General features: G+C 42.6%; 1 protein-coding gene across 1 annotated transcript in view; it reads right to left on the bottom strand.

Moving 5' to 3' along the window:
- cxxc4 (CXXC finger 4) overlaps positions 1 to 1,641 on the bottom strand; it is a 44,746-nt gene extending 43,105 nt beyond the window's left edge. Inside the window, exon 1 of the mRNA XM_041786261.1 lies at positions 817 to 1,641. Within this exon, the coding sequence (XP_041642195.1) occupies positions 817 to 1,641 (825 nt within the window). The remainder of the gene's footprint in view (positions 1 to 816) is intronic.
- Positions 1,642 to 11,773: the final 10,132 nt, after the last annotated feature.

The raw sequence follows: 11,773 nt of genomic DNA on the forward strand, positions 1-11,773 counted from the left end.
TAACATTCATATTCTGCCTCTGCCCTTCACAACCAAACAGCAGCTTCAAAATAAATCAATTAAAATGAACCTTTAAAAACAACACAGCCTCTGATTGTGTCCTAATGAAGCCTCTTGCTACTTGTCAATTAAGCTGCTGCTTAAGATGTTTTTCTCTCTCCTTAGTGGCACTTTTTCTGCCTGTGCACCCTCCTGATATACATCACCCTCCAGACTGATCCATAATTGGCTATAATGACACAAATGTGATATAAAATGATTTCATCTCAGCCCTCGTGTATATGCAAAATCAATCCATACAGGATCAGTGGGAGAGGATAAGCCCCCTCCCCTCAAAAACTTGGGGGCTGTTTTGAGAAACCCCATCAGCAGCTCTGCCATCAGTCTCAGCATCTCTTGGTGGTCGGAGGCTGAGGCTTGGTGGGATATTGATTCTCCCCATCCAGAGACGGTTTCCATAATTGGTTAAAATGACCGGGTGCAGAGAGGGATGGCTCTCTGCTGAAAACCATTTCCCAGCCCTGCTTGGAGCTGAGCCAAGCTCGGGGTTGTTCGGATGCGTTCCAGCCCCAGCCTGACTGGCAGCAATTAGGGGTGTCTGAGCCAAGCTCAGCTTGCGCTCCACACAAACACCCCTAATTACTGCCAATTAGGCTAGGCGGGTAGGCAGATTTGAGAAGCCGGGGGGATGTTCAGGCATGGGTGGGCATGGAAACAATTTTCAAGGGCTTAGAACGTGACTGGATGAAAAGGTTAATGCTTTGGAGTGCGAGGGGATAATAACAAAAGAAGGGGAAGCAGAGCCCCGGTTCTCACCTCCAGCGACGAGCCTGGCTTCTTCTTCAGCTCCTCACATTTCCTAAATTTGCAGATCTGGTGGCCCGTTTTGCGGTTCCGACAACTGCTGCAGACACCACAGTTGATTAGCCGCCTGCAGGGTGCACAGACCCCACACCTTTTCCTTTTCTTCTTCGCTGGGTTTCCACTGGATACCGAGGAATTATTCTGTGGGCAGTCTGCCAGATTGGCAATTTGAAACGCACTGTCTGTAACGGCTGCTGAGGCTGCGGGGGAGTGAAGGGCTGTCATGACGATGACCCCGGGAGGTAATGAGATGCCCCCTAAAGCCGGGATAGCGGAAAAAGTTCCAACGCGTTCTGGGAGATTCATTATCTCTGCTTCAGCAGCGCCGCATTTCAGCTTGTTCATGCATTCTCCTGCTAAAGGTCTGCAGTGTTCAGGGGATAAGGTAGAGAGGAAATTATTATTTGCCATTTGCAGCGTCTCTGGCGGCACGCCAGGCTTCCCCGGCCTCTGGGAGTCATTTCTATGCATGCTGGTCCTATTAGGGTTTATTGCCGCTGATTTCCTTCCCCAGAGCATGGCGTTATCGCAGTTCCACGGGGACATGCCAATTCTAGCACTGGGAAAAATGGGCGTTGTGATGCGGGCAATCTTAGCAGTCTGTGGAAATGCCCCATTGGTTTTATAAAAGTTTGCAAAAGACCTGTACCTTTCCATTTCTGCGTTATAATCCAAAAGCTGGCTTAATCCACCATCCTGGAGATTATCCTTTTGTAAGAGAGACACGTCTGCGTTCTGTCCGTTTTCAATGCAAAGCGCATTGTTTATGTTAGACATGGCGGAGGAAAGGTGGGCGATGTTTGGGAGAAGAGCGTGAGGTTACAGCGGCCTTTGTGGAAGTGAAGCTGGTTACCATCAGTGTGTTACCATCCTGGTTTGTCTTCTCCACAGCTAAAATCCAGAAAAACAAACAACAGTTACACATAAAAGAGGCAAATGGTTTCAATTTCATCAGAATTCAACTTTTCCTGAAGACTCTTCTTGTTTACTCCCAGCATTTTACACCAAACTATCACAAACAATCAGAAGTGATCTCCCTCTTATGACAATAACGTGATAGCTGTGACAGACCAACATGGCATTATTATAATGGGGAGAAGAATTAGCATGCTTCAAAAGATACCACTCTTTCAACATTGTTTGGACGTCTTGTCAGAGTATTCTTACAGATTTTGAAGGAAGTCCAATCAGCAGCTTCACAGAGTGAATAAATACATTTTAATACACAAAGGGACGTTTCATCAAAACACCAAAAATTTAGTATTCAACCCAAAACACCACTATTTAAAAAGTTTCAGCCTCACCAGAATTGAGATCATGGCAGCAGAGACTACAAATGGATTTCTTTAACCTGAGGCCTGCGATATAAGCTCTTAGAAATAATCTGCTTTAGGTGCCAGGAGGAGCATCGTTAAATATTTCCCTTTTTTTCCCCCCACCTTATCAAAACATTGAAGGCAGTCCATGCATGTAAACACAACTCTGTCTGGCCTTTTAGGAGCACCTGCTGCTCATTCATGACATTTTACTCAATAACAGCACAGATAGCCACACATCCAGATCATGGACCAGACCGACGGCGGTGTCATCTGCCTCAGGATGTGTGTGCATCACAGTGTGTGTATAGGTGGTGGTGGTGGTGGGGGTGCTCCATTTCCTCCCTCTCTCTCCAGTCTGTCTGGATTTGGTTTCCACAGATAAAAGCCCATTAGACACATCTCCCCCTACTTCCATTACCTTTTTCTGGGCTTTCTCTCTTAATTGCCAAAGCTGATCCATTGCTGGAACACTAAAGCATTTCAAATCACTTCCATGGTGCTACCCAGCAGCTGTCTCAGGAAGAAAACATGAATATGCACACATGGAAGTGGAGGGATCACACTGGGTGGCCTTATTAAAGTCCTCTCAATATTGAAGTGAATGCTGGAGCAGGTAACATTTGCACAGAATTATTCAGACAAAGCTGTCCAAGTTTCTTTACAGGAAGTCCAAACATACACTCAAAGATCCAACGTCATTTCTTTTCCATATTTGCATTGTTTTAAGTTTTAAATGCACAAATGTGCAGCAATATCCTCCTAACCAGCCTCCTATCCAAATCTGCAGGTTCAATGTCGATGTGGCATCCACAACACCCCGCAGACCGGCAGTAAACAAAACCTCCTTGGCTTAATGATCAGCCCTCCTCAGGGTCATTATTACTTAATCAATTCACCCCTGGAGCGAAATACGCAGCCCAAAGGCAATCAAGTCACGGACATTGATTTCTCAGCCTGTAAACAAAGTTTAGAGAGACAGAAATGTTCAATACTTGGAGCTGGAGAGAGACACAGAGAGAAGAGGGGGAGAAATAAGAAGGGAGAGAGAAAAGTAAAAGAGCCAGCACGTCCGATGACGAACCATTGTGCCTCTGCTGCTGCTGCACCACGATGCCTTTAATGACACCCAGTCTGCTGTGTGCTGGACATTCAGATCAAAGGTCATGCACAGATAATCCCAGGAGGAGAGAGCGGCGCAATAGTGCAAATACAATCCTATAAAAAATAATCTGACGCTGCTGGGATCACTTGGCAGCCACATGCGCACAAATCAGGACAGGGATACGGGGGTTAAAACGCATGCAAGTGGACGGGGAAATATGGAGAAAGAGAGAGAGAGAAAGAGAGAGAGAGGGGGGGGGAGAGAGTGAGCATCACCTACCAGGTTCCCGTTGAGGAAAAAAGCTCCCAAAGATGCTACCAGCCCGCGTCCGCGTAACGAAACATCACCGCGAAATAACGCAAAAGACGCGAGAAAGACGCACGAGCACAAGCAGCCGGAGGAGGAGGAGGAGGGCAGTGCGCGCGGGTGTGTGTGTGTGTGTGTGTGTTTATATGTGTGTGTTTGTCAGAGCTCTCAAAACAAAAGGAGCATTTTATCGACTTTCTCGTGACGGTAGAAAGAAGGTTGGAAAGTGCGTAAAAAAGCCAAAAAAGGGTAGAAAAAAGGAGAGGAGGGGGAGAAATCGCGAAAAGGGGTGAGGTGTTTCCTCTCCTCCTCGTGATCCGTGTATTGTGTGTGTCTGCCTGCTCTCTGCTCGGTCCGTGTCTCCTGTCGCTGTGTGTGGCTGATTGGTGCTGAGGTGAGGAAGCAGGGATGTGGACACCTACTGATCATTGGCTGGAAATTACTATAGAAACACTCGGGAGGTGGGAGGGAGGGATGGATGGCTCAGGGCGCCCCACGGGGAGGAAATTATCCACGCGAAATATCTGTAGTGATTCCTCTTTAATATTTTTACAATTTACGCAAAAAAATATTTTAATGACGAGGCATTTAGTGAGAAAAAAAGAGGACGGGGTTGTCATTTAAGACGCGTCTTTTAATAAGGATGGGGGAAACTTGTCATATTAATTTGAACGGAGCTGAGCTGTGATTAAGATAAAATGCCTCCGCCGGGTTGTCCCCCCTCCTCCTCCGTCCAGAGACAGCCATAATTACTGAAACCTCCGGGATTCATCACCACAATAAATCCCGCCTGCTGGCCACCCATGCCTGCAGCTCCCACAAGCTGACAACACGCGCACGCATGGCATGTTTGTTTCACGAGCCCCCCCCCCACCCCCCCTCCCAATCTCTCCCCTCCCCTCCCTGCACGTTCATTCATGTTGAAGCCTATAAGGTCTGAGCTGAGATGAAAATAATGAGTCCAATCACTGCCCGGGATGATTTTTTCCCCCCACATCAGCATTCATCCATGAGCCTCAGGAGTGGAGTTGAGAGAAAAGTTAACATGGGACCATCGCTTCTGTTTCTCCATGCTGAGGCTAATTAATTATTGATAACACTGACAAAACAGGTTGTAGGAGCCACAGAGTAGTGTTTTTACTGAAGCTGGAGAAACAGGCTGTGTTTCTGGGCTGAGATGCTACTTTTTAAGACAAAAAATATCAAGACCGCAACAATTACACCTGCCTGATCAAATTCCAGCTCACTACAGGTTCATTGTAAGGAAGCTTAAAGCAGTGGACCCCTCGCATTTCTCTTCATTGATGCTTAGATGTTCACCTGTGGTAAAAATTAACTGTTTGGACATGATTTGGAAAGACACACTCCTCTGTATAGAAGGCCTCACAGCTAACAACCCATATCAGAGCAAAAACCAAGCCATGAGGTCAAAAGAACTGCCTGCAGAGCTCAGAGTCAGGTATCAGCACCAAAGACTCCCAAGAACCCAGTGGCCTCAATAATTCTCCAGTGGAGGAAGTCTGGCACTCTTCCAAGAGCTGGTGGCCCGGCCACTGGTCACTCTGACTGGGCTCCAGAGATCCTGTGTGGAGATGGGACAAAGTTCTAGCAGGACAGCCGTCACTGCAGCCCACCGGTGTTACTGTTAATCCTCCAGCTGCATGTAAAACGAGCACACGGGGAAAACAAACCATTTAATACATAACACTCAGTGATTCAGAGGATTGGCACATCAGCTCAAGTTTAGGTGGAGGGAGAGGGAAATGGCAATGAGGTTCAAATAAGGGCATCTTTGAATGTGTAGAGATATCACCAAAGTTTGAACAACAGAGGAGTTAAGGGTAGCTCCGCTCCTCTGAAAGCCTCTCTTAGGGGGAGCTCAAAAAATGTGTCAACATGTAGGTTGTTAATTTAGTATATGTACATTAAGTTTCCTGAAATATCAGTAGTATAAATATCTCAATGTGGCTGTTTGCTTGTTCATTACAAAATAAATTAAAAATTTCAACCATCTGTCCCCACAAATCAACAAAATTCTGCATCTCTTCCTGCTGTTGTCATTCATGCGTGGCAGCATTGCTCTGAAATAAGGCCCAGAATTGAGCAGATACTTGAACGTATCAGTGAGTTTGCATTTTCCTCAAGGATTTTGTAGGCATAACAACATGTTTCCTGTGATTGTCTGTTTTTTTTATGTACTTTATGCTCTGATTTTCTTTGATTAGACTTATTGTGTGATACTTAAGTTGTTATTGTGGTTCATGTTTTGGAACATTGGGGTGCACGTCAGGAAATCCCTGAAAGCCAATGTATAATTAGACACGGACAAAAATGTGACAGTGAAGTAGAAACTCTGCCCAGGCCAGAAAGCTGTGAACTCCTTATCAAATCTTTCCTGCAAAGAGAGCAGACTAACGCAAAGCTAGAAGCTAAATACTGTACTCCTGAAGCCCGAGTGAGGCTCAGGGTAACATCTACCAAGCTCGATTTCCAGCAACAGCAACAGGTCACCACAAAAGCTGAGATAAATAGGCTTGTGGCAGCACATATGGTGGAGGAATCGCTACCTTCTCTGGCCTTGTTTGGTGATTTTCCCAACTTTGCTGTCAGCTTTTTTTGTATTAAAGAGCGGAAAAGACAGATCTTGTGTACGTCCTTGTGTTAATTATAGTGTTACTGCATTTAGAATTAACAGGAGGCAGAGACTTTATTAACAAGACATGACTTAACATATGAGAGATGTACTCGACTGCTGCCAAACATTATATCACACTAATTTTGGAATATGTAAGGTTTAACATTGTATTTTTTATTGACACTTTAATTTCAGAAGATCTCAGGCGCCAAAGAATAATGCAAAAGTAAAACCCAATAATGCAGAATTTGTGATTAATGAGCAATTAAAGTCAATTTTAAGATGGTCAAAACAAGCATTCATGGCTTATAACGGATCTAAAACTCATCATAGTTTAAAAGAAATACTTTATTTTAATGATTCTGTCTTAAGACTTTGTTCTTGATTAAATATCTGGATAATACAGGAGGGTAAACATGTCCTTTACAAGGCCCCTTAACCTAAACTTATGTCTAATTAGCTGTTTTGCTGGAACAAAACTGCTGTCTTCATTTTATATCAGAGAATAATCTGAAAATCAAAACATTGTCATAGACAAACTGGAAAAAGGAAATGTTTTGCAGTAAAGCAGGCTCTACTGCTGGATTTCCTTTCTGTCTGTGAGTGATCAAAAAACAAGTAATAGCTCTACATATCACATGAAATATCACCTAAAATGACATGTGACAGAGGATAAAATAGTCCCTTGCTCCTACTTGGAGACAGGTTGAAACATGAGTAAACAACGTGACAGCGACGCTGACACATTTCTAAGTCGTACAGCCCCTCCAGGTGAGCCGTGTGACACAGGCCTTTAGGCTGCTAAAGGCAGCACTTTAATGAAGTTATTGAGAGCTGAGAACAAATAAGGACAGGGGGGAAGCTCAGAGTTTTAGTGCTAAATGTTTTACAATCAAGTGTGAGAAAACGGTCCGGAGCTGATTTTTAAGAAGTTGCATCCTGCATTCTCATTTGGGTTCACTGTCAAAGGTAAGAGTAAATACAGAGGGTAGAGAGGAATTAAGAGCAAAATTTAGAGTCACGTGATGAATATTAAAGGAGGAAATGATGTGTGTTCATGAGTGTCGCCGTTCTAGAGACACCTTGTTTGTGCTTCAAATGGTTCAAACAACCATTCAATTTAATTTGGGTATTCCTGGAAAGGTGTTTTTGACAGATTTTAACCAGAATTCTAAGGAGCTCATGAAGAAAGCCTGTGAAATTGTGCTCATCGGAGGTGGATTTCACTTTTGATTATTTTCTGTAACAGATATCTGCTGAAAAGTGCAGATAAAAATCCAGTTACTGTTGCCTTCTTTTAACTCCATCGCTCTTGTTGCCACGTTTGTCAGACTGTAAACCACGTGAAGCACAGAAAAACAGAAGTCTCTGCCTCTTGTGTTTTGTATTGCTAATTCAGCGAAATGGGAAGCATTACAAGCTGACGTTGCCCCGAGGGACTATATTGATGGGTCCGGTCAGATCAACAATTAGATTAGTTACTGCTTGGCTGTGAGTCCTTGAGGAATTTATGTTGAACAAACATCTAAGAGAAACGATTTTAAATGTGCAACAGATAGTTGCCAGATGTCCAAATGAAGAAGTAGAGGAGCATTTAACAAAAATGTTGAAGGTTTTGAGAAGAGAAAGTGCTAAAGTCAACAAAAATGTATTCTCAAAGTCTGGGTTACGGTTTGGAGTAGCATAGCAACTCCTGCGTCTGCAGCCAGGGCCGTCCATAAGGGGGGGAAGAGGAGTAGGAGGAAGAAGGCCCATAAAGGTTGGTATAACACATCCATCTCAATCTAGGCTAACCACATTTTATTTCAAAACTTAAATACTTGCTGTTACTAACTGAAGCAACAACATATTCTTTTTTTTTATCAATTTCATGTAGCAATTATTGCCTGATTCAAAATGTAAACCACTTCACTTCTTCTTAAAGTGGCATGAGTTTTTATTCATATACTACACTGCCTATGAAAATTATCAACCCCCTTAGATATTTGACCTTTTATTGATTTTATAAATCAATTATGGTCATTCTGATTTGGTCTTTCTGGAAAAAATAGGTAAAATAAGTGCATAAAAATTCATCCCCTTTAAACTGACTGACCTAATTCAACAGAGGTCCAGCCTGTTGGTACTAGTGGTCTAATAATAAGTAAAATGAGGATCATCTGAGGAATGAGTCTCAAGTCATTGTAGTATCAGGACAACTGTGCCTGGAAGGTCCAGTGACTGGTTTATTAGTATTCCTTGCTACCATTACACAATGAAGACAAGAGAACACTCCAAGAAACTCAGCGAAAAGGTTACTGAGAAGTTTAAGTCAGGGGATGGATACAAACATTTTTCAAGACACTGAGCATCCCCCAGAGTTCAGTTAAATCCACCATCAAAAAACTGACACGTGTAAATCTGCCTAGATCAGGCCGTCCTCACAAACTGAGTGATCGTGCAAGAAAGAGACAATTGAGAGAGTCCACCAAGACACCTAGGACTACTCTGGAGGAGTTACAAGCTTCAGCAGTTGAGATGAGAGAGACTCTGCTTACAACAACTGTTGCTCAGGTTCTTCACAAGTCAAAGCTTTATGGAGAGTGGCAAAGAGAAGGCCACTGTTGATGAAAACTTATCAAATCTTGGCCAGAGTTCACCAAAAAGCATGTGGGAGACTCCATGGTCAAGTGGTATGAGACCAAAATGGGGCTTTTTGGCCAGACAAGGGACTATGTTTGACTGCTACCAAACACTACACATATCCTCAAACACCATCCCCACTGTGAGGCACAGTGGTGGCAGCACCATGCTATGGGGATGCTTCTCTGCAGCTGTTTCTGGAAGGCTTGTAAAGGTAGAGGGTAAAATAAATGTGGCAAAATATTGGAAAACCCTGGAGGGCAATATTATCCAGTCTGCAAGAGAACTACGGCTGGGGAGGAAAGTTAATTTCCACTTACTTTTTAGAAATCTGTTATTGCTTCTGTACAGGATATACTGGTCATCCTAATGACACGCAACTCTTAGTCCAGTAATTACAATGTCTTACTACAGGCTCCAAAAGGTGATCAGAGATAGATCAACATGTGAAACACTGGCAAGGAGGATGGTGTTAACACTTCTCATTCACATTTGTTCATATTAGGAAGTCGTCTCAGGAGGGCCCCATTTACTGAGCTTTCAGGGGCCCAGCTATTTCTGTGGATGGGCCTGCTGCCAGCACAGATGTCATACCTTGTGGTTACTACATTACAGCAGGTGCCATGGCTTCATATTGTTCTTTAAATACTATACAGCTCACTATCCACACATACACAAAACTCCTGAAACTTTGTGAATTTTTTTCTGCATGTTTGAACACAAAAAAGCAACTTTTTAACTCTGCTTTACTCTGACTTTTCCTAGACTTTTCCCTTCCAACCTAGTGGTAAATTCTCTGTGTGAAGTGAATGGGGGGGGCGGGATGACATTCATAGCCTACAACTTGTGCACGGCCAAGTAAATGCACGTCAATACTTCATTATGTTTTCTGCTCATAGGTTTATTCTTCTCTACTATGGAATAAAATGCTAAAAGAAAGCAACATTAGCTTACTAAAAACTAATGCTCTCTGTTCAAAACACAGGTTGTATATAGATTGATAAAAGCAAAGAGCAAACACATAGGTTTAGATGTCTATTGGCTTTTTAATGTAGAGATGTTAAGCCTTCAAACAATGTTTAAAATCCTCCTTTATTCTATATTATGTACAGCTGTAATGAATGGTTTTCACAATGTTTTTTGTTTGAATGCTACAATAAAATCACATCACCTTTGAAATAAAGTTTTGTTACGTCAAGTTTGTGAATACATTTCTCCGGTCTTTTCTCCTGAAATAATGATGAATCAGGACTTTTGTTCTTGGACATAGCTGACAGTAACATCAAAGATAGAAACCCTCCTTAGAGCATCATTTTCTTCACTATCACATCATGAGCATCTGTCTCTTCATCTGTGTGTGTGTGTGGATGCTCCTCTGTCTGAAAATCATTTTATCTTCTGGGCGATAATAGCCCCCGGGGGAAATCTGCCTAGGTGGTCCTAACCTCTGTCTTCAGAGCCTACAGTGTGCGAGTCTGTAGCGGTGGGAGGCTTGAACCCTCGTGGCAGGCCTTTGTTCGTGTCTGCGTGCTCCGCCGTCGCTCCCCCTGTGTCTCCTCCCTCCCCCTGTTTTTTTTTTTTTTTCTTTCCACCGGGCTTTCAACTGAACTCTGAGGAGTAATTAATAACCATGACCCCATATTTACATGTAGCCAGCATTTAGTCGATGGAAATGGAATCAGGGAGGAGTGAAGTCATAAGACATGGGTGTTTGAGGGCTGATGGTGTGAATCCATTGATTCATTTGTCTCAATTTGATCCCAGAGCATCTGTCACCAGGAACACTGAGGATACCAGCTGCATTAATACATGCAGTCTGCTTGTATTTCATTGTGGGTTTTATAAAAATCTATAAAGAACAGCCGATTTGACCAAATATAAATAAAGACAAAGACTAATGCTTTAAATTGAAGCATGAAGATTAGAGTTGTTCAAAGCTCCAGAGTGGAGATTTTAGCTGGTAATGAAATAATCACTGATGCCTCTTTATGAACCAAAAACGAAAAACAAGACTATCAATATTGTAAGTTTATTCTATTTCATCTATGAAGGTGCCGTGTCCAGTGTTACTGATCGTTCATACATGGGAAATAAAAAATCTTTTGCTCCAGATTTAGCGAATCACTAATGTCCATCTGTAATTCCACATAAAACTGATAGATGACACACAAAGCCCACACAGCAAACTATACATAAAGCACCCTCTTGCAGACCATTACTTTGAGATAACCCCTCTGTAAGAGCAGAAATACATGTTAAAACTTTCAAAATAAAATTACAAAACATTTAGAGAAGCTGAGTAAACAGACTGCTTGTCCTCCATGAAACATTTTAACACAGATAATGTAAAAGCTAATAAAGTAAAAGTAGCTGCATAAGCTACATTGATAACATAGCTACGTAGTCAACATAGTTAAAGCTTAGGCTAATGAAGCTACATCAGCCTATGCTACTTTTGCTAAAGATAATAAAGTTATGTAGCTAATGTTTGCTAAGTTAGTTTTACAGCTATGTTAACTTTAGCCACATTTGCTATATTAACTATGTAGCTAACATAGCAGCTATGTTTGTTACAGCTCAGGTTGCTAAAGCTGAAGCTACCATAGCTACTTTAGCTTACTTAGTGAGGTTAACTACGTCCCTAGCGTAGCTATGTTAGCTTTCGCTAAACCTAATGAAGCTACAGTGAGACACTACCACTTTTAAAACATGTCTCTACATAATTTAGCCACAAATTATGGTTTTTTTTACAACTAGTTTTTTGCGGTGCTGATCTAAACCAAGCCATATTGATTTACTTGTCCATCACCAGTTTGGCCTGCTCTGGAGCTCTGGAACAGAGTCACGGAATTGGCCAATAAAAACGGAATCTACTATTTAACGCGGAAATCACGGAAATTGAATGAATTTGACTGAAATGCTGTT

The sequence above is a fragment of the Cheilinus undulatus genome, linkage group 4 (assembly GCF_018320785.1).
Source record: "Cheilinus undulatus linkage group 4, ASM1832078v1, whole genome shotgun sequence".
Taxonomy (NCBI): Eukaryota; Metazoa; Chordata; class Actinopteri; order Labriformes; family Labridae; genus Cheilinus; species Cheilinus undulatus.